This window comes from Petaurus breviceps, unplaced genomic scaffold, assembly GCF_028583685.1.
Source record: "Petaurus breviceps papuanus isolate PSGF00001 unplaced genomic scaffold, PetGlider_PUasm1.0 140, whole genome shotgun sequence".
Lineage (NCBI taxonomy): Eukaryota > Metazoa > Chordata > Mammalia > Diprotodontia > Petauridae > Petaurus > Petaurus breviceps.
The window spans coordinates 4,295,136-4,318,873 of NW_027185698.1; the positions used below are offsets into that span (position 1 = coordinate 4,295,136).

Sequence of the window (23,738 nt, forward strand, 5' to 3'; positions counted from 1 at the left end):
TAGATTAAGCCTCAGAGATCATCTGGTCTATTCCTCTCTTTTTATAGCTAAAGAAATTGCTTTTGTGGGTATATATGAATTACTTGCTGTTTTCATTTTAATCGTCTATAGAATCAAAATTAAAAGGTTGGAGAAGAATTTTTGATTTGTAACTATTATCCCTCTGGTTTTTTTTATAATCTCAGTTTCCCCACTCCCACCTCTTTAAGCCCTCTGCAAAAGTCAACAATTATATTGTTGCTGCTATATTCATTACTCAAGTCAAGTCATTTAAATGATCTTTCTGTTGTTATTTCTGAGTGCCACAGACTATCTCATTCTTTTGGGTGCTGAGATTTTAAAGCTCATAGTTCACTTCAATTGAGGTTTTGTTCTTCCCCCAAACTTAATATAACCACATCTCTAGAAAATAAACATCTTTGGACTGGATTCAATATGCACTTATATTAAATTGCACCAGTGACATAAAACATAATGCATGAGTAATACCTAGTATTTTTGAACCTCACACACTCACACATATATTATGGAATATGTTAATGTTTGCTAACATGGTATAAGTAAAAATGATCAAACTAAAAGACTGCAACCCCAACAAATCAATAACATAGTTTAATAAGAAAACGCTCATTACTCTTCAGTTAGTAAAATTTGTCTCCTGAAAAATCAGATTTCTTCACCTCATATTTATTTCTCATTATAAGTGGATTGCATCTGATGTTTGCCAGCCTTAGTTTGAGACTGGTAACTACCCTCAGTTGAGAGGAATGCTCATTTATGGGGGTGCCTGAGGCTTTGGCACTTCACAGGAGCAAACCCCAAGGATGATACAGTGGCCTCCTTCCTGTCTCCTGGTGCTCTCGTCCTCACATTCAGTGGCAGACACCCATCTGTCATTTCCCATAAAAAGGCATGTCACTGAGTGTTCTAACCCTGGGGTGTTCTGGCTTGCTCTGCTAGGACTCAACTGCTCCGTGATAGGCACAATCAAAGAGCTATGTAAAGCTAGGCTATTTTCTACTAAATTGAAAAGCCTAAAGCCCTTTCTTCTTGGGGCTGTTGGAGTGCACTTGGACAGAGTAAGCTTATTCATGTCCAGGCAGATTCTCTCTTCTTTAGAACATCTGGGTGCTGGTGTGTTTCTTCTATCTTTTTATATACAAAAGTATAACATAGCTGCATATTATACATATTGGAGAATGCCTTATATTTCCATGGTAAAAAAAATCTGATGCTTCTGTTTTCTCCAGAAAAAACAACAACAGAATTTTTATTTATAGAAATAAAATTGATTTCAAAACAACAGCAACAGCAACACATTTGAGGAAAACTGAGAAACCAAAAATGGGTCATTGGTGTTCCAGTGCAGCCTTACTAATCCATCTGTTGTTATGATCTGACAAAAATGCTGCTTGTCTTCTAGATATCACCTGTAATGGAAGCAGAAGAATTGACAAATGACATATTAGCAATAAAGAATATCATCCCTGCCAAAGGGGATATATGGGCTACATTTGAAGTCATTGAAAATGAAGAACTTGGTGAGCAAATTCTGTGGTATTTATGGCATTCCAATGAAGGAATTAGCATTGTCTTTGTGTGATATCTTACTTAGTGGCAATTGCTTCTTAATGATTTTTTAGATGGTAAATCTTTTGCAAAGTCTATTCCATCCCTTCATGGAAAAAGTCTTGAGTATCATTAGGTGGACTGCTATCTCCTGTGTTTTTTTTAGTTGAAGCAACTTGATGAGTTTGATGACCACAGAACTTATATAGAAGCTACAGTCTTATGTGCTGTTCTTTTTTTTTAATTATGTTTTTTCAGTCAACAAAATTCTCCTTTCTTTCCCTTCTATCTCCTCTTCTGAGAATAAAAGAAAAATTAAAAAAAAACTATTTTGCAAATATGTATAGACAAGGAAGGTACAGGTAGATTTATAAGTAAAAACATTTTCATGTTGGCTATCTTCCCCCCTCAGATCTGCATGTATGTGCATGTATATGTACATATACATATGTTTGTACATATTTAAACATATTACTCCTCTAGAATCACAGTTGGTCATCACACTAGTTAAAGTTCCTGATTCTTTCAAAGTTATTTGTCTTTCCCATATTATTGTCACTGTATAAATAGTTCTTCTGACTCTGTATCAGTTCGTGGAAGTCTTCCCAGCTTTCTCTGAAACCATCCCCTTATTTTCTTACAGCACAATAGTGTTCCGTCAGATCCCTATACCACACTTGTTCAAACATGCCCAGATTTATGTACACACTGTCAGATTCCTTCTTTGCCCCAACGAAAAGATTTAATCATATTTCTGTTTGTTTTCCTTAAGATGAATTCCTTCCTTAAGCTAACCTATATCTAATCCCCCTTCTCCCCTCCCCTTCCTATTTCCTTTTTGAGTAAAATGTATTTCTGAACTCAACCTCTGTATGTGTATGTATTTTTGCAAGTGTCAACCATTTATCTATCTCCTTTTCCTTGTATGTATAGATAGATGTCTGCTTGTATACCTGACCAGTGAGATAAATTTCCCTAACCTTTCTTTTCTTCCTCCCACCCATTACTATATTCCCCTTTCCTTGTCTTTTTATTCTTCTCTTAAGATCATAAGAGCATCACAAAATACTCGCACACTTTCTTTAATTAAGCTCCATGTGTAAACCCTGATGGTTTTAGGCTTCAGGGGGAACACATATATCATCTCCTTTTATTAGAAAGTAAGCAGTTTATCCTTGTTTAGTCCTTTATGGTTATTCATTTGTGGTTATCTTTATAGGTTTCTCTTGATTCTTGTGTTTGAACTTCAAAATTCTACACAGCTTGGGTCTTTTCATCAGGAATGCTTAGAAGTCCTTTGTTTCATTAAAGATCCATTTTCCTCCAAACTCTCTTCTTTTTTTATACTGGTGCCTGATAAATCTTTACTGTGGATTCTCAGCACATGAATTCTTTTTGGCTATATGCAATATTTTTCTTTGATGTAGGAGAGCTCTAGATTTTAGCTATAATGTCCTTGGAAGTTTTTTTTTGGGGGGGGTTTCCTTTCAGGGGTGGCTAGTAAATTCATTTCCACTTTGCCCTCTTGTTCTTTTAAAATGTCTAGAAATATGATGTCTATGCTCTTTTTGGTCATGGTGTTCAGCTAGTTCAGTGAGTCTTAATTTTTTTCACCTCTATATGCCTTCCAAGTTAGTTGTTTTTGCCATGAACTACCTAACATAGTCTTCTAGATTTTTCATTTTTTTAAATTTTATTTTAATGTATCTTTGTCCCATGGAGTCATTGGTTTCTATTCAATCCATTCTAATTTTCAGTAAGATTATGCTTGGACGAGGTTTTGTTTCTCTTGTGCCAAGCTATTGATTTGTTTTCTGATTCTTTCTTCAGTAGCTTTTAGTCCTTTTCTAACTTCTTTTCCTCAAGTACTAACATTTTGTTAATAAAAACGTTTTTTTAAAACTCTTCCTTCATCTCCTAGAGGAATTCTAGTTGAATTTGTGTTTATGCTGTATTTTTTTCTTTGAGGCTTTGCTGACCCGAGTTCAAAATCTGACCTTAGATATTTCCCAGCTGGGTGAACCTGGCCAAGTTCCAAATCCTCTCTCTGCCTCTGTTTCTTCAACTGTAAAATGAGGGTAGTAACAGTTAGGGTTCTCGTGAGGATCAAATGAGTAGAACTGAGTACTAAGCATAGTGCCTAGTACATATTTTAATGCTTAATAATTTCCTTTCTTTTTCCTGAACCCAAAGAAATACAGTTTTACAAAATGTAGCCTATGTGTCAGACTTTACATTTGTCTTTCTTACATCAGATTCCAGGTAGGGGTCTTCACCTATATAATCAAGATCTCCTAGTGGATTCAAAGATTTATCTAATAAATGCCCAAACTACTTGTCCTGGCCCTGGCCCCCCAATCCCCATATTTAGGGTTCTGGAATTTTCTTTGGGGAAGAAAATGAACCCAACAGAGAAGCTTGTAGGTCCCCAGTCTGAGCTGTTCCTGAGATCTTGAGCAAATACTGTACTCAATACCCAATGGAATATGCATGATACTAAAAATTACAAATTTAATGATAATTGAATTAATTCCAAATTTGGCATGGTTTAGATGTTGGATCTCCTCCAAGAGGGACATAAAGAGAAATAGAAGATACTTTTTAATTGTCTATGTACTTTTAGAATGTTACCAGGAAAGTAACGAAGACATTTGTGATTGTTAACTTTTTATTAAGAATTATTCTCTGTGTGTACTATCTGATATTTCAGGACATTGAAAGCTTTTTTTCTAGCAATTTACGAAAGATAAAATGAAGTAGAAGGAAAAAAAGGAATAAATCAATAATTAAGGAACAAAGAAAGTAGGAATCATTGCCTTTTTTTAATTTAAAGATAAAAAGAAATTCTAGAGTTCCTTAAAATTTACAAAGGGTTTTCCTCATAACATAGTTGGTACAAATAATTTTATGCATACTATGCAAATAAGAAAAATGAGGCCCCAGATGCATCATACAGTTATGTAAGAATACAGTGTATCATAGAGTCATTATAATATTCCAACTCAGATCATTTGACTCTATGACCAAGAATATTTGTTCTTTAGGACATTAGTCTTAAGTCAGGATGAAATTAAAAGAATACTGATATACTATTTTAAAGTATCTTAAAAGACATACAGTATTTAAACATTTTGCCATTTCCCTCCATAGGAGTAGTTCAGTTAGATTAATCACTTAGAGTTCTGTTATTATGAAAGGCCTGGACTAGAGTTACTTAAAGTGTTCATAACATTCTGAAGTGAAGACTTTTCTATCCAAAATCTACATTTAGGTTTTAGTGCTATTTATTTTATTTTAGTATTAGAATTTATTTTAGTGTTAGAATAATTCTGTATTTCTTTAAAACTATTAACTATGATTGTAATGTTGTAAAATTGATATATACAATAGAAATTACTAAATATATGTGTATATTTCTCAAGCATCAAAAAATGCATCTACATGATTTCTCAATACCTTGTTGATTTTCTAGTATATATTATTTCATATTAAAAGACATTTCCCCATTGTTGAAAGTACTTCTTGGAAAAAGTTGAAATTGGAAAAGATTTCAGGTATCATCTAGTATAATCTATCTCTTTTTTGTTAAGCAAAACTCTCTTCATGCAATCTTTCTTGATCCAGCTCTTTGATAAGTAATCTTTCCTGCATCACATTTTTCTTCTTAAAGCATTTTAAATTATTTTTTTTACCTCTAATATTCTCTTATCATTATATTTTTTAGTATATGTGACATATCCTCATTATGTGACTGTAGTTTCCTTGAGGGCATTTACTGTGCCCTTTCTTGTCTTTGTTTTCTCAGAACTGGTACATTGCTTAATGCCGTAGATAGCAAGCATTTAATAAATATTTGTTAACTGTTACATATCCTCTATATGTGTTATATGCATATAGGTATTATGAATATTATTATATATGTATATTTATGCCATCTTCTTATTTTAAGTTAAAAGAACAAATTCCAAATTGTATCTGTTATTGCTAAGTGATAAAGAAACAAAATTAAAGAAAACAAAACAAAACGACATAGAATGTGACTATTGAAGTATGATAAGCAGTTGTAACTAGCTACTAGTGATTTTTTTTTGGAAGGCAGTTGGGGTTAAATAACTTGCCCAAGGTCACACAGCTAGTTTTAAAGCCAGTTTTAATATTATTTGTTTTCTTTTTTTCTTTCTTTCTTGGGTTGCTGGAGTTGGCTATTTTTGGTAAACATCTCCATATGCAACTGGTCCTCAAGAAACAGACTTTATTACCATCACTATACCTTTCTATTTCTATCACTATACCTTATTTTTCCAGTGTTCTGTGAGCTGAGGGTCATGGAGCAATGAAGTCTTCAAAGAAGTGACATTTCAAATCACCCAAAGGCCACTGGAAAGATTCACTGGTAGTGGATGTGAGCAGGTTATAAAAGGGAAGAAACAAGGAATTATAAAGGAGAGAAGTAAAATAAAAATAAAGGAGAGGTAAAATAAAATTTTTAAAAGATCAGCTGATCATGTGGCAGGAGCAAGGTATAACTGTTGGACATCCCCCATTTTTTCATTGATTTCCTCTCATTGTCAAGATAAATTGAAGAAATCTACTAATTGAGAAATACCTACATTTATCAATGAGTGAACATTTATTAAGCTTCTTCTATATGCCAGGCACTGTGCTAAACATTAATGAGATCATAAATCCACTGGAGTGGTCAGTGTTTTAAGTTACATTTTTATGATGTTCGTATTTTAACACATGAAAATATTGGCAATTGATTATTTTGAGATATATTGAAGTTTTTTGCATACTTAAAATTGTGAGGTGATGATTTTTGGTGCCCAAAAGGCATAACAAAAGCTCTATCAGACTCTAGGCAGACTTTAAAAGTTTCTATGTATGGCCCCAACAGTCTAGACTAAATCAGCTTTTGAGGACCCAGCCTAGCTAAATATTGTGAGGTTATTCACAAGTAGTCTGGCCATTTGGTAATAATAGTTCTTTGGCCATGGCAACCCATGAGACAAGTACTGTAGCAGAATCCATTAACAACATTTATGTTTATGTAGTGTACACTTCTGATATGCTTAAAAATGTCAGTTTCTCTCTCTACCTCTATTTGTTTTTTTGAGTATTTACAAAAGTGGAAGGGAGACATTTTGTTTAATACTGAATAAAAGCTGCCATTAAGCTCTTTTCTTTTTTGCCACCATGTTAACACTGTTAATGCTGTTTGGTCATTTCTGAAGATTAGTTTTTTGATTACTCAGACTGTATTTTTATTTTTATCATATTTTATACAATGATCATATTTTAGAATTCCTATTGACTGACTAATGACAGTATGTAATTTAAACATTTTATTATTAGTAGTAAAAAGTAACTGGTCAACATTTATGGCCTAGTTGTTCATTTATAGGTTAAAAGAGTCGAGGTTGGCTAGAATGTTTTATTCATTATTGTGCAAAAATATTTTAAAATTATTGAGATTACATGTGTAACAGGAAAAGAAGTATAAAATGTGATTTATATAGAAAATAAGAGGGTACAAGTGGACAAAGGTGATCTTTTATTTAAATTCTTTTTTATCTATCACTTCCCAGTGTTTACCCCTAATACCTGTAGACACCTCATTTGTAACAAAAGGCACAATTAAGCAAAGAGAAAAAAATCAACACATGCCTCATTTCATACCCAAAATCTTCTAGCTTTCTTCAGAAAGGAGGGAGATAATTTCTCTGTTAATCAGCCCTCCAAAATCACAATTTGTCACTAGGCTCATTACAGTTGTGATGAGTTGCGATTTTTTTTTTTTTTTGTATTATGGTGATAATTGTATAAATTGCCCTTCTTGTTCTGTATAATTCACTGTGGATGTGATTATACAGATTTTCTCAAGTATCTCAATTTCTCATTTGTTACTTCTTATAAAAGTAATAATGTTCCAGTGCATTTGTGTGCCATAAAATTTTGCGGCATTGCAACCATTGCGCATAATAAATTTCTTTCAAATTTAAATCTCCCAGGAGTAGCTAGGTAGTGCAGTGAAAAGATCACTGGCCCTGGAGTCAGGAGGACCCCAGTTCAAATCTGGCCTCAGACACTTACCACACAGTTAAAATATTTTATTTATACTACTGCAAGGTATATACAGGCCTCCAGAAATTCATAAATCCTTTAAAGGGAGGTACACTGACACACATTGCATTTGCAATCATTATTTTTATCCTATTGCATTGTTATTTGTCTCTGATTACTTTTTTTCTAATTTATTTTCTAATTTATTATTTATTTATAATTTATTAATTAATTTATTTTTAGTTGCTTCATTTCCACAAGATTTTGAGTTACAAATTTTCTCCCCATCTTTCCCCTATCCCCCACCCCAAGATAGCCTCTGATTACTTTTTAAGAGATAGCTAGGTAGTTCAGTGGATAGTGTTGGACATGAGTTCAAATTCAGCTCCCAGTACCTACCCGTGTTTCCCCGATAATAAGACACTGTCTTATTAATTTTTTTTTGGAAAGAAAAACACCAGAGGGCTTATTTTCAGGGGAGGGCTTATGTTGTCTTGCCTCAGCTGTCCTTCGCGGCACTGCTCTCAATGGCGCCAGCAAGCAAATCACTGGGGAAGAACAGGATGACGTGCTCACTGCTGCAGCACTGATTGGATGCAGCTCGGAGCGTGCGGTTCACGGCGGAGGGGTGGTGCATACAGAGGGTACCGTAATGTAGCGTGTAGCGCAGGGGATCACCTTCACTACAGTAGCAATCTCAATAGGGCTTATTTTCGGGGGAGGGCTTATTTTAGAGGAATCTTACACAGTAAGGGGAGGGCTTATTTTCGGGATAGGTCTTATTATCGGGGAAACACGGTACTTGCTTTGTGACCCTTGAAGTTACTTAACTTCTGTTGACCTCACTTTCCTCATCTGTAAAATAGGCATGTTAATAATAGCACCTACCAATGAAAGGTTTCAAGAGGAAAAAAAAAATCAGATAATATTTACAAAGCACTTTTCAGTCATTAAAGTGATGTACAACCACTCGTTATTAATAACATTCTGAGTCATTGTTAGACCTTTGCTATTGTTTTTCTCCCCCAGAGCGCCCACTTCACTACACTGAGAATGTGCTAGAACAGGTGCTTCAGTGGAGTTCGTTAGCAGAGCCTGGCACTGCATACTTAGTGGTGAAGAGATTCCTAACCATGGATGTCATTAAACACTACAGCGGTACGTGGCATTGCTTAATTTCCAGTTTTTATAGAACATGGGAGATGGTTGGCATTTTGTTACTGAATCCCTAGAGCTTCCCCATCCCCATCTGCAGCTCTTTTACATGAAAAGAAGAATGGCAAGAGACACCAACAACAGTGAACACTTTTGCATTAGGAATTGTGCCTTTTAAATAAAATATAAACACTGTTTACCAAGAAATGTATTTAAAGAAGCCAGGTTTTTTTTTTTTGTTTACTTTTAAAACAATTGCAAACATATCTTTAGCTGAAGTTTATGGTCAGATTACTTATCCTTTACATTGATGTAACACCTGAGTTTTTTTTTTTTAAATAATGATACCTTTCAGAAATGTCTTTGGCCAAATTTTAAAAATAATCTCTGAAGCTGTGAGTTTTCCCCTTAATTTAGTGCCTTACAGCCACAAGAATTCTGTAAATATTTCCATTGTGGGCATGCTTTGTGCTTTTGGGGGTAGTTAGAGAGTCAGTTTACTTTGTCTTTGTCTTGGCAAATGCCTTCTGAATCAATCACAGTGACCATCTACTCTAGAGTTATTGCTCTATTCATTCTGTCCCATACACCTTGAGAGTGAGATCTAAAAGGAAAATAATGAAAGCAAATCAAATGTGATTTCTCTGTCAATTTGTTACCGGAAAAATTGATATCATTGCAGAAATATTTATTGCTCTGCAACACGACAGAAAAGGAACCATGGTAAGGATCTGTGTGGGTGTGTATTATACAAACACACACACATATACATGTATATTTAAATACATATATACACACATGTATATATGTATCTCTTTGTGTTTGTCTCTCATATATATATATTTATATGGTTTTTCTATTTTATCTTGAAGAGAAATCAGCAGAACTAGTAAACAAGAAAAGTTGGTTGTAACCAAATTTTATTTCAATAATAAAATAGCTTGTGTTAGCAGTTCCATAAAAATCTAATTCTTATTTGCAAAGTTCATATAAACTAGCAAGCTCCCCCACTACTCCTACACTCCAGTACCTAAAACATGAACTATATATTTGTGTGTGTGTGTGTGTGTGTATAATTGGATGTATTAAGTGGCTTTAAACAAAAAAATTAAAAACCTGTTATGTTTTACATTTGTCTAATTCTCTTAAAGGAGATTTAACAATAGATACAGGATAAACCTTACAATCTATGCAGTCTTTTTTTATGTTGAGTTAATATATCTTGTTCACTCAAGGAGTTTGGCTAATATATACACTGCTGTTGTTTCAGTGTTTAAATTTGTTCATCTGCTTCCAAATAAACACAGTTTAAGAGGAAAATGTGACAAACAAGTAGAGATTTTAGAATTCTAAGCTCTGCATTTCTGCTCAGAATTCCAAGTTAATGAAGTAACATTTGTATTCTTTTTAGAAGAAGGTAGTGCATCTGTTGGTTTCACTTAAAATCAATTCCATTTTTCAAAAGGAGCATTTTGTTCCATATATCCTTTCATAACTTTGGTGTCCCTCATAGGGAGTTAATTAATCTTATGAGAAACAAAATAATCCTCACATTTCTCCTCTACTAAAGAGCCTAATTTTCATTTAAATTTTCATTCAGAGTTTATCATAACTAATCTTATTAGGTCTTATAGTATTGTTGTTATTCCTAATGCAAAAGTAAATTTCTACATTTCCATGTAAACTTTGAGATCCTGAAGAACTGCAAATTAGTTTTCTGTTGTTGGATTGATGTGTTTTAAGTAACAAAAATTCTGTAAAATATTTCTGTGTCATGTTAGGGTTAATTTTTCATTGATATGGAAGGAAGTATTGTTTTTAGGGGTTTATGGATTTTTACTTTTTTTACATTATATTTTCAATATATCCCTTCTCCTGTCCCAGTGAATGCTCCCTTGTATTAAAGAAAATGTTTAAGCAAAAATATTTGAAAAACAAGTGTATATATCTGATAATACATATAAAATTTCCCTCTCTGTAGAGAGAAGGAAAGTATTCCTCTCTGGAATGAACCAAGGTTGGTCATTGCAGTTAATCTGTTTACTTGCCTCTCGGCAGTGCTTTCATTTATTTTTTTATTTTAGTCGTTGTGTATATTGTTCCACTAGTATTTTACCAATTTATTTAAGTCTTCCCATGTTTCCCTGAATTCCTTATATTGGCTGTTTGTTATGACATGATACTGTTCCAGTACATTTGCATGTCACAATCTGTTTAGCCACTTCCCAGTTGATGAGTGCCTTCTTTGTTTTGATTGTTTACATTTTGGTGTATATATAGGGCCTTGGAATTGATTGTGTGACATGGGAACCACTGGCACAGGACCCCTCAACATAGTGTGCCCATATCAGAGAAGGTGATGTGCTCTGTGAACACAGCATAATTGAAATAACTCAAAAGAAATGCAAGATGTGCAGATTTAGAGAATCCACCCCAAATGTTCACATGAACTATTTGAACTTGACCTATGGTATGACATTCTGAGCTCATATTGATCTGATCAGCAACAGTGTGTGTTATGGGAATGGGAATTTAAGATCTTCCCTGCCCTTTGATAAGTGACTCTGAGAACCTTCCTTGATTTGAAAATATACTGTGCCCCCTAATAGGATGAATGTGGTCACCTGGAGCCTGTGGCAGTAGGCATGTTTTTCAGGAATGCTAACACCTTGATACTTTGTGATTGGGCAGTGGGTCAAGAGGATTGTGACATTCTCTGAGCCAGGAGAAGGCTATATATACCCTGATGTGAGATTTTGTTTTAGGGCTCACTTTGAGAATAGTTATGTGATTTGGCCAGACAAGACTCTGGGCAGCCGTTGAGCTCCCTGGCTTTGAAAACCCTGATGTTGGTGCTTCCCTCTTTGGTAACTGACTAGGTATGGATATAATGGTCAGTTAGAAGCCTGTCTGCTCAAATGTTTCTCTGTCTGTTTGTAACTTGTTTGTATTCTCTGAAGTTCAGAGTGCTGATCTTTTCTCCCTGAACTAGGTAAATGACATATGTTTCATTAAAGCAAGATTATTAACCCATTTTGAGTTGCTTTCCTTTAGAAAAGCAGATCTAAGAACCTGTGTTGGCAGCCACCCTGGGTATGCTAGGGTGCTTACTGCTACAGTGTGATACACTGAAACTTGACTCTAGCATAATGATATCATTTTAGTCCTCTTTGAGAATGAAGGACAATAGCCAACCAAGCAAGTGATTCTTTCTCTTTGACTTTCTTGGACTATATTTGCTTATAAGATCATTAGACTAGAAGTATGAACAGCTTATAGATTTTTCTTATATTATTCCATATTATTTTCCAGAATGGAGTTTGCTTGTCTTCCTATAACCCCCTCCAACAAAGACTCATTAAAAAGCTAGAGGAATTTTAAGTTATATTCCATAGCTCAGTGTATCCCTATGGGTTCTAAACTTAGTTTTCTACAAATGACAGATGCTTTTGAATTAAATTTGTATAAGAAAAGAGTACTTCAAAATGGTATTGCTGTTGGCAGAATGTAACTTTGGAAATCAGAGGCAGATGCTATCAGCATATTATAGTATGATTCCATCAGCCTCGGTCTTAATGAAAACTTTGTATATTTTATATTCCCTTATGACAACCTCAGTATAAAGAGTTCTAGCAGGTTGAGAAGAGGAGAGATCTCTTCTTTTAATTTACTTCTAGTTTCCTGACATTCAGAAAACAATATCACTTCTGTTCAGAAGAGCATCCAACAAATACTTACTGTATATCTCATATGTAAAACATTATTGTGGGCAGTGTAGTAAATATAAAGATAAGTTAGTCTGAGTACCCCCTTCCCATCTTTGGCCATTATCTTATTTTTCTAATTGGGGAATAATATATACATGTGTGACAAGGCAAGCCACAAAGTAAGGCAATAAATGATCAATGCCAAATTAATAGTATAGACAATGTGTTACAGAAATTCATAGGAAGCAAAGAAACTTCTGATTTCTTTTTGAGGGTACTCAGAGGAAACTTCCTAAAGGAAGTAGCATCTGATCTTAATGAAGAGAATTGTTTAAGGCCTGAATGTATAGAAAAGAAGCATAGAGAATTTTAGATGGTGGCAGCAACATAAGACAATGTGTGAACAACAAAGAATTTTCCCCCAGCTCTCTACATATGGTCTGTTAGAAATTTTGATTTGTTTATGTTAACAAGTCTAATTAATATTGCTTGGAATTATAGAATGATAGTGAGAGAGATCAAGTGATAGCTATAATAATGATAGTGGTACTGTGAAGGTGATGATGACACTAGGTAGTCAAAGTGGCAAAGCTTTGAGTTCCCCTTCTGGCCTCTACATTGATAGGGATGACTATGGTACCATGTTATGAAAGTGTTTATGTTTACTTCATTGGTCTTACTACTCAATTTCTTTGGTCACCCAAGTACCGAAGTAGGGCACCAGAAGTATTATCAGGAATTCTACACCCTTGTTTTCATTGGTTAGTGAAAGAGAAGCAGATCTAGCCTTCTCAAGAATTATGTCTGTGTGTGACCAGTAGACTATACACCAAATATTATCTCATTTGATGGAGCGTGCTCTCTGGTACTGATGATGTCTCTTCAAGTAGAGTCAAGAGACTTGGATTTGATTCTTGACTCTACTACCTTCTTCTTTCTGTGCAACAGTGAGCAAGTCATTTATCAATATTCTTTGGGGCTTAGTTTCCTAATCTGTAATATAAAATGTTTGGACTAGAGGATATCTTAAGTCACTTCTAGCTCTAAGTGCATAAACCAGTGATCTTATTAAACTGAAGCATGGCTAACCCTTTATGCAATTATACAATAAATTATACAATAAATCAATATACATTTCTTGAGATCATAGATTTCTCTTATCATTTGTGAGTAGGTTCTTTCACGTATTACATTCAGATTGAAAAAGTCATTAATGTGAGTGCAACCTAGATTCTGTAAACTATATATAAAAAGTTTGATCATACTTTTTAAAATGTAACTAAAATCTTATCGTAAAAAAGACATGTTATCAGGAAAATAATCTAGGTTTCTTGTTTTGTATCAGATCAATTCTGTTTAATTGATAGAATTTTGAATATGGCATAATCATTTATGGAATAGGATAGCCTGGTTGGTACTATAAACTGTTCCCACTCCAGTATGATTCACCTAGAAAAGTAACAAAGTAATATATGTGTATGTGTGTATATATGTGTATATATAATTGGCAAAGACATACTTTGCTTATGAAGATTATCCAGATGGGTTTTTTGGGCAGATGTTATTACAAGTTAAAATTTAGTTTAGATTACTTATTTGTAGAGCTGTCCTATTTTCCTCAAAGACTGAAAAGACTTCACAAAGAACCAGGTGGGCCAAAGAGGCTTTTATCAAAGTGTTTTGATACCTGAAGGAAGATCATAGTGTGAGAGAGGTGAATGCAACTGGGTCTTGGTTTCCAGAGGGGTCAACTACCAGATCCTAGATGCACTAAGATTTGGCATAGTCAGATACCATTGATCTTTCTACCACTTTTCTTTATTTATATGAGGGATGGCTCAATCCTTTATATTCTCCACATCAGGCCAGCTATCTCTTCATAGTTTTCATGATTTTTTTTAAAATAGGCAACCTTATCTTTTCTTTTGAGTTATGTCATAAGTAAAGGGAACATGACCAGTGACTAGTAAGTGCCATTCTCAGTTTCTGGTGAGCAAGGAATAGTTTTTGATAGTTTTACATTATAGAAGATGTATCCTAAAGATCATGACTTGCAAAGAGTTTACACAAAATTCTTGAAGTCACAAAACCAATGTGTTACACAATGTAACAAAAAGAGTACTGAAGAGTCATCACTGATAATATTTGCAACATACTGTCACCTGAGGAATCGTATTATTTCAAAATCTAGTTTTTACTACTCTAATATTAATAACTGATGTTGGGGACCCAGGGTCTTAGGACACCGTACCCACTTCCTCTAACTGAGGAGCCCTTGAATTGTGTTCTTTCCTGAGGAATCTTGGCCTTTGATGATAAAAGACCTAGGTTCACTTTTTATTTCCCCCATTCATTGCTATAAAACTACTTAGATTTTTGTCGCATGTCTAGGCTCCCCTTAGTGTGGTAGTAAAAAGGAACTCAGTGTTTCATATGAATCAGGTATGGGACAGGTACTAGTTTTCTATACAAAATAAGACACCCTCCATCAAAACAAAACAGCCCACCCTGACTTAAAACAGAATTCAGTAATTTATGACATGTTACTTTCTGCTGGGAGGTTGATGCTCAATCTTCTTCTAAATGTACAGCACTTTGTAGGAAGTGCTGATGAGTCATTTTACATTTCACCTCTCCTCAGCTTTTCTTCTCTAAATTGAGCATTTGTTGCCAACACACTAAGAAACACAATTTTCTAAAAAGAAGAAACAACAGAGGAAGTCAGTGAATGTATAGTTTCTATTAGACCCAGTGTCTGAATTCAATTTGGCTTATCCTAGTTTATTTTAAGCTTTACACATATGGTCTGCTGCTTATTTTCAAGGATTTTACTAAATTGAACAAATCCAGAGAATAAGGAATGGGCAGAACAACAATTAGAATTTGTACAAGACAGTTAATCAAATAATCCAATGTGAATGCACAAAGCTAATAAAAAATGCTTATATTTGTAGAAGATGAAGAATTATAAACTATCTTATTTTCTCACTTAATCCTTAAATGACCCTTTGAGATAAAACAAATAATGTTGTCTCCATTTTATAGATGACAAAATAGCCTCATAGAAATGAAGTAACTTGTCCCCTAGACAGAGCTGTGATTTGAGCCCAGGGCTTTGGGTTCTAAATCCAGTGTTTTTATACCCAGTTTGTGATTGTGTTGGCCTTTTAATGGTACAGATCAAAGTCCATTTAAATAAATAATGCTAATTATTGTATTCTCTGCTCCGTTTTTCTCAATTAATTGTACCATTTATGCTTTTAACTGGTTTGTTACTTGGCCACTAACTTAAATTTTTTAAAAAAGTTCCCTTTTAAATATTTAATCAAACAAATTATATTTTTCTAATATTTGTTCTAAAATTCTAAAATATTTTAAAATTTGTCTAACTTAGTATCAACTATCAAAAAGGCAGAGAAAATTCTGAGGCTATTTTTAAAAGGTATTGGCTGTAAACATTGTGTAATGTATCTAATCTGGGGAAAAGATGATCTCTGATCCTTAATGAAAACTATCAGGGTTTGTTAATTACCATTTTTGTTTCATGTCAGGATCAGTGAAGAGATTAAAAATTGTGATTCTTGAGGAGTCTCATTTCCAGGTGGCCACTCCAGTTTGACATTTGAGTTGTGAAGAGTTCTTTAATTTTTCTTTTACTCTGTTTACAGACTTGGCTTTCTCATGGTTATCGTTCTTTTTGGGTTTTTTTCCTACAGTCTTAAAAGAATGCTAGAAATCCTCAAGCTCCCCTTTTCAGTTTTCAAGAAGTTGTATGAACTTGGCATCTGTAGCATCTAAACAATCATGCCATACGTCAGGGTTCAGCTGTTTGTGTTGTAACACATGTTGGAGGGAAGCATGATTCTTAGGAAAGTAGCCTGTAGTAGCCTGTTTTCAATACCAGTGCAGAAGAAGAGATTGTTTTCTAACATCAAACTCAGTCCTCCTTCCAGTGAATGTGGTGGTCACATTGGGAAGATTGGTTTAACTTATTTCCTTGTTTTAATCCTATTTTTTCTTGATGCATTTCCAAGAAATATGATGAAATGGAAAGGGGGCTGCCAGGTATTATTTAGAGTATCACAACAGGAATTAGAGAAAAGGATATAGGAAAGAATTAAAAATTCTTAGTGTCAACTGAATAATTTTGTGTTTCAATCCCCTTACATTAATGCTTTCCTTTTCTTAGATCTTGTAATGAGCTTATATTTTTAGATTGCCTGAAATATTTGTTATTGCACATTTAGGAAAGAGTTTCAGTCAATAACATTCAAGAAGTTTGTATTCATGTCAAATATAATAAAAAGATAAGTAAAAATAAATATAAAAGGATACAAAAATACATATAGAATCATAGAGTTGCAAGGGACCTTAAAGGTTACATAGTGACTGGAGACCCCTAGAGATGGGGAACTCACTATTATCTAAAAGTTCAATCCATTATACTTTTAAACAGCTCCTTAAGAAAGTTTTCATTAGAGGAAGCTGAATTCTACTTTTCTTCAAATTTGTTAAGACAAGCCTAAAATCTATTTTATAAGTCCTCTCAATTTTAAACCTAACATCTCTGTTCTTGAAACTGGTCCTTTTATGATGAGTTTTGACCAGCCTAGTTATCATTAGTTGTACTCTGGCTTGGTAATGTACCATTGAAAGTGCAGATCCTAGAACTAAGTACTACAAATGTATTCTAACCTTGCTGAGCTGTCCTGGAGCTATCAGTCCACCCTTTGTTTTTTGGCTACCGTGTTATAGTGTAAACTCCTATTCAGCTTTAAGAGTTCAGTAAGATAGATGCCCAGGTGTTTTCCATATTAACAGTTGTCCAACCATATCTTCCCCATCCATTACTTGGTATATTTAAGTGTTTCAAATCTTAAATAAAGGACTTTCCATTCCACTGTCTGTTAATGAGTATTCCTAAAAATATATGTTGCTAAGTATATGAATACATTAGCTACAGATGCTTGATATAGGTAGCTCAGTGTTAAAGGAAATAGTATAAAGATCTTAATTGGGAGGAAGAAAGGAAGGAAAGAACGAAGAAAGAAGTATTAATAAAGGCTAGCAGCATTGTAGATCATCTAGACTAGGTAGAGAGTTTTACATCTATTTTTAGGTTAGTCTATACCTATTTTTTCACATGCTTAATATAAATAAAATGCCTACTATTTAGTTTGATAAATAATAGGTACTGTTTTTTTTTAAGATAACCAGGAGCTGTACTATCAGGAACTGCCCAACTTATTAAATGTTTATTTCATTTGTATGTATAATTGTAAGGGAGTGTCTGGTTCCCTGCTGCTCGATCTGAATCAACTATGCTTACTTAATCTAGTCTCTGGGTTTTGTATTCTTGTCCTTTTATTGGTATATTTATAATGCCTTATGAATTAAAGCTAAAGCATTACACTTGAGCATCAGCTGTTACCATTTTCTTTCACCTGAAAATCAATTTTGGGACCTCAGATCAAGGGGGATTCATTGTATGAATGAGATTTTTGTGATATTAGAGTTCTAAAATATTAAAGAAATAGTATCAAGTTTAAAATGCTCTATATTGAATACGTTTGCATAAGGTGTTTTTGTCTACTTTACAGAGAAAAGTGCAATGGAAAGTATAAAAGAAGGAGTCTTGAAATTCAAGGAAGAACCTTCTAAAATTTTGTCTGGAAATAAATTTCAAGATCGGTACTTTATTTTGAGAGAAGGCTGTCTCTTTCTTTATAAGGATATAAAGGTATTTATATGCATTAAATAATGATGAATTTGTATGTGAATTGTTATACATATATATGTTGAACGTGTATATATTAAATGTTGCAATAGTTATCCAATATAGTATATCAGTACAAATTAGTTATTGAATTCACATTAATCAACTTCAATAAATGACATTTGAACTAAAATTTTAAAGGAAAAAGAGTCCCCAAAATACCTGATAATAATTGGAGATTTTAGCATATACCAGAATATGATAAATCAAAGAAAGAAATTGTAGACAAATGAAAAAAGTTTGATATTTATTTTGATTTAAGGACTCATAAGTATTTTTCATAAATTGATCACACTCTAAATAACTTAGAAATTCAGAAAGGTAAAAAATTGTTCATCCTGTTCTTATTGACCACACTCATTAAAAATAGTGATCAAGGGAGTGAAGTAGATAGAGGGCCCAGGCCTGAAGTCAGAAAGACTCATCTTCTGCAGTTCAAATCTGGCCTCAGGCTCTTATTAGCTATGTGACCCTGGGCAAGTCTTTTAGCTCTGTTTGCCTTGATTTCCTCATCTGTAAAATGGGCTGGAGAAGGAAATGGCAAACCACTACAGTATCTTTGCCAAGAAACCCTAAATAGAGTCATTAAGAACCAGATATCACTGAAAAAAACACCTCTACAATCAAGGGAGTAGTAAGTAATAAGGGAAATATGACTAAAGGTTATAAGCATGTAGTAAAATATTATTGAGTGATGAAAAATAGCAAACGTAAACAATACAAAGAAATACGGGAAGACTTAAGATAAGTGATACAGAGGAATGAAATCATAGTCAGAAGAACAGTACTCAGTGAAATTTTAGAAATAAATACAGCAATAATAGCAAGAGAAAAATTTACAGATAGATTCAAGAGGTTTCTTGGACGCAAACAGCAATTTTTGTAAAAGTTCAGGACATTTTAAAAGTATATAAATAATAGAATGAATAGAATGATAATGTCTACAAACATTTACCATCACTTTTTCATCTTATCTTTTTTATGTGTGTGTATATGTACTTGCATATCCATATGTATGTGAATACATATGTTATCCATTTTTACATACGTGTAATTGGACTTATCAATGGAAATTAAGGCTGCAAACCAACAAAAATAACTAAAGAAAAATAAGATGTGGTCAGTGATTTCAAAGAGAAATAATAAATAAATAATAAGTAAAATCTTTTCTAATAGAGAAGATAAAGTTCACCAATATCTCATTCCTGGTTGTATGTAATTCATATATGATGGGTATAAAGTACAATCAGAATATATTATTCCTAGGCATGAGCTCTTTATTGTGAAGAATAGCACCACTCACCATTCCTTTTATAATTCCCATTCCCTTCTGCCTCTCTGCCTTTCTTCAGGCTGCCTCTATACCTGTAATTCATTCCTTCTCCCAAGCCAGTGATTCTCAAAGTGTGGTCCAGAGACTTTGAGGAGACTCAATGGTCAAAACTATTTTTACAGTAATGCTAAGATGTTTTAATTTCTAGTAGGATAAATATCAGTAGGTATAGCCCACATAAGCAAATGCTTTTTGGGAATTCTAATTTTTAAGAGCATAAAGGATTCTGAGACAAAAATAAGTTTGATAATTGCTACTCCATATTCCGCTGATTGCAGGTTTGCTCATTTTTTGGAAACGCTCCAAATGCTACTTCTTCCATAATGCTTTCTTTGAGATGTTGCCCAGTTAGAAATTAATGATCTTTTTCTCCTTGAAATTTGCACTTCATTTATGTACTTATTATCTATTTTCTTTTAATCTTTTTTGTGTGTATGCTGTATCTCTCTACAAAATTGGAAACTCAGTGCAGTCTTGTCTGTTTTTGTATCTCCTCTAGGGCTCAGCAGGTTATTAAGTAGCACATGCCATATATATTTAATATATGTTTATTGACATGCCTTGATATGAGAATTCAGAGTAGGGATATATTTCTAGCTTGGGGAAATAAGAGAGAGTTTGATGGAGAAGATGACATTTGAGAATCAGACTTGAAAGAAATGTAGAATTTTGATCAGGACCCACGAAGTATAGAGTTATGACAGATCTATAGTAATTTTTAATAATAGGCAAATCCTTTTAATGATAAACCTATTCTTACTAAAGTTTTACTTTGAAGCCTGATCATGGTATAATGATGATCCTTGCTACTTGATGGCTATTTTACTGTAACATAAACACTGGCTAAATCTGCTAAGATGGAGAGACTTTGAACTCATTTGATTGATTTGAATTCAACGGATTGGATATGTGTCTACTGTTGAAGGACAAATATAACTGGAGTACAAACTACTCACTGCCATTTTGACTGCAGGGTAATGAATTTTTCTGGAAGAACTTCTCTGAGGGAGCATTTGTAGATCCTTGACATACTAAAGTTTAATTAAATTTAAAAGAATATCTCCATCGAAATATTACTTTATTGCTTTCACTGCTTTTATTTGACTGTTCCCCTGTGCATACAGAGATAACTCATTATAATATGATATACATTGATATTTGTTATACTGAGCAAAAATATCTTTGAGAGTCTGTAATACTTTCTTTAAATTAGAATGACCTCAGGGTACTAGAGAAATTTCTATTAAGAGCTAAAAATTGAAATGTGTACACTTAGTAGACAAAATCAGTATGCTTGCAGCTTTAAAAATAGGCATCTTCGGGAGAATACATGAAGCTTACCCCATTCTCTCCTAAAACTTGAGTTTTTCAAAAAAATGATTATTTTTACCAAATGACTTTATTGTCATGGTGTTACACTTTGATTTCTCACTTGGGATTTTTAGTTAAAAGGTGATCTCAACCATAAGTTTTGGAGGGATTTCTTAAGCAATCACAAATCCCTAAAAAGAATTATTTTGCTGTGTTTGAGGCAATTGCCTTTAATATGTATTTGTATATATTTAGAAAATAATTTGCTCAAGAGATAGTAGAAATTATAGAATGAAAAGTTTATTTTAAATGACTATGTTAATTGCAAATAATTTATGAATGCTCATTAAAAACAAATTATAGTAGTACAGGGAAGAAAATATATTGTGTTATGTGCCTTTTTGAACAGGAAGTGTTAATTAGAGCTATCTTTCATCTTAATTTATCTCTAAGGTGAAAAGGTTTCCATGAACATTACCTTTGTAGTATTAATGGTCTGAGAATTGCAGATTGGTGTGTGGTCATTAAAAGTTGCAAACTCCTGGTCACAAGACTAGTTATGCAAAAATAGTGATTTACTTGGCTTTGTTAGAAACATGTATAGTAGTATATGTAGAGACCATATCAGATTGCACACCGTCTTGGGATGAGGGTTGAGGAGGGATGAGGAGAAAATTTGGAGCTCAAAATCTTATGGAAGTGAGTGGTGAAAACTAAAAATAGATAAACTAGTTACTATTTAAAAAAAAGACAAAAAGAAACATGTAAGTAGAAGTCATGCACTGCAAATTTCATATCATACTGTTTTACTGGAACTTTGGATTTAAAGAAATCCTTTTGGAACCTCTACTAACAGATGAAAAAAGTTATCTGTACCTAAATGCAAAATTCATTCACTTAGCAATCATACATGTTTGTTGATTCATTGATATGAAATGCTATCCAGACCCCAGCTATCCTTCTTTCCATCATTTCTCCCTATTGCTGAGAATGCCCAAGATTCCTTCACCCTTTACCCCCAATAGTGGGGGCTTTTGATCCTCCTTACTTTTTGTATTCCCCTTCCTGTAGTTTTCTTATGAACAGGTAAGGTAAATCTCCATCACCTACTTTTCAGTTGGTATTTTTTTTAACCTAAGAAATTTATGTTGATCTTGGTAACATTCATTTTCTTACTTTGAGTTCATTCATTATTAAAGCTTGCAGAGATCTTTCTGAATCTTCATTTTGTTACCATTAATCATCTTTATAAGTTTTTATTTCTTTCATAATTTTATAAGCACACCTTCTACGTCTTCCTTCAAGTTGTTTCTAAAATTGTTAGCTTTTTGAGTGCCATGTCATAATGTCAACTCATATTGAACTTATTATACAAAATTAAACATTCAGGGCAAAGTCCAAAGTCCTGGGCTGCTCTGAATCTTTCAGCCATGACTATATATATCTCAAAGGCACAAATTTTACTATAGCTGATTGTATCAAGAATTTTATTTAAGAGATTTCCCTAAAGTCTTTAGATACAGTTGCTCAAGCAGCTCTGAAGTTACCCATCTGTATTACTATTTAGTTTTGTCTTCATCTTATCTGGATTTGTGTCATTAGAGAGTTAAGTGCTTACAACTCCTCCCCCTCTTTTTTTTCCCACCCCACAAAAAATAGAGAAATCCACCATCTCTATAACAAATGGCAGTTTTCAGTAGTTGTTGGGATCTGGACCCAGAATCAGCAAAGCTCATGTCTCTCATCTAAAACAGATTGGCTTTGTGCCTCTGAACAAGTCACTTAGCCTCTGATGAATCTACTGCGTTAATAAAGACTCACTTCAGTTTTCCTACAGCTGTGAAATCACCAGTTCAGAACAACTCCAACAGAAACAGACTTTTCTAAATGAAAAAAGTTGATTCAAAAACCTATTCAAGGGGCAGCTAGGTGGCCCAGCGAATAGAGCACTGGCCCTGCAGTCAGGAGGACCTGAGTTCAAATGCGACCTCAGACACTTAACACAAAAACTAGCCATGTGACCTTGGGCAAGTTGCTTAACCCAATTGCCCTGCCCTCCCCCCTCTAAAAAGAGAAAAAAAAAAGTTATTGAAGGCCTGAACTAGATGGTGGTCATGGAATGGAGTGATGAGATAAACAGATGTGGATTTAGAATTTTCAGGACTTGGCAGTTGATTGAATATGGGAGGTGAGAGAGAGTAGAGTCAAGGATAACTTCAGTGTTGTTATGTGAGTATCTCAACAAATGTCTTGTGCTTCTGAAACAGGAAAGTTTGGAGCAGATAGGTTTAGAGACAAGTACCCAGCATTGGAGAGAGTTAAAGAAACGTGTTTTCTGGAGGAACTTGTTTCCATGGAAACAAGAAGTTGGAAAGGATGTGATAAGAAGAGGTCCAAGGTGATGGGAGATTTGTTAACAATAGAAGAGAAGTTGTAGAGGGCATGAGGAAAATGGAGAAGGATCCAGCTGGAGGAAGAATAGAGTTGAGGAAGATTTGGAAGAAAGGGGCAAAGGTTTTGTCACCTAAATATCCAGTGTCTGTAGCACAGGAATTAAAGGAGAAAGTTGTATCCTGGAATCATAGGTTTAAAGCTGAATAAACTTTTGTGGTCATCTAGTGCAATTGCCTAATTGTAGAGAAGAAGATAATGAGGAGTGATTTAGTATCATTTCACTGGAATCCTCACCATCAAGGGTCCTGTAATAACAGAGGGCACCATTAATTTCTTTTCTTATTACACACCAGAGAAAAGAGATTTGATTTAGGCATATTTTTCAGTAAATACCTAGTGAACAGGTCACCAAAAGCCTTAGTAAACGTAC

At 33.9% G+C, this 23,738-nt stretch overlaps 1 protein-coding gene across 5 annotated transcripts in view; it reads left to right on the forward strand.

The window, feature by feature from the left end:
* The window catches only part of ARAP2 (ArfGAP with RhoGAP domain, ankyrin repeat and PH domain 2), a 251,214-nt gene that overhangs the window by 201,331 nt on the left and 26,145 nt on the right, over positions 1 to 23,738 (forward strand). For 4 of the 5 annotated variants that reach the window (XM_069068703.1, XM_069068712.1, XM_069068731.1 and 1 more), the window contains 3 exons: positions 1,424 to 1,541; positions 8,662 to 8,790; positions 18,095 to 18,234. In XM_069068703.1, the coding sequence (XP_068924804.1) occupies positions 1,424 to 1,541; positions 8,662 to 8,790; positions 18,095 to 18,234 (387 nt within the window). Of the gene's footprint in view, positions 1 to 1,423; positions 1,542 to 5,874; positions 6,026 to 8,661; positions 8,791 to 18,094; positions 18,235 to 23,738 lie in introns of those variants that run through there. The other variant, XM_069068740.1, reaches the window with a different exon arrangement.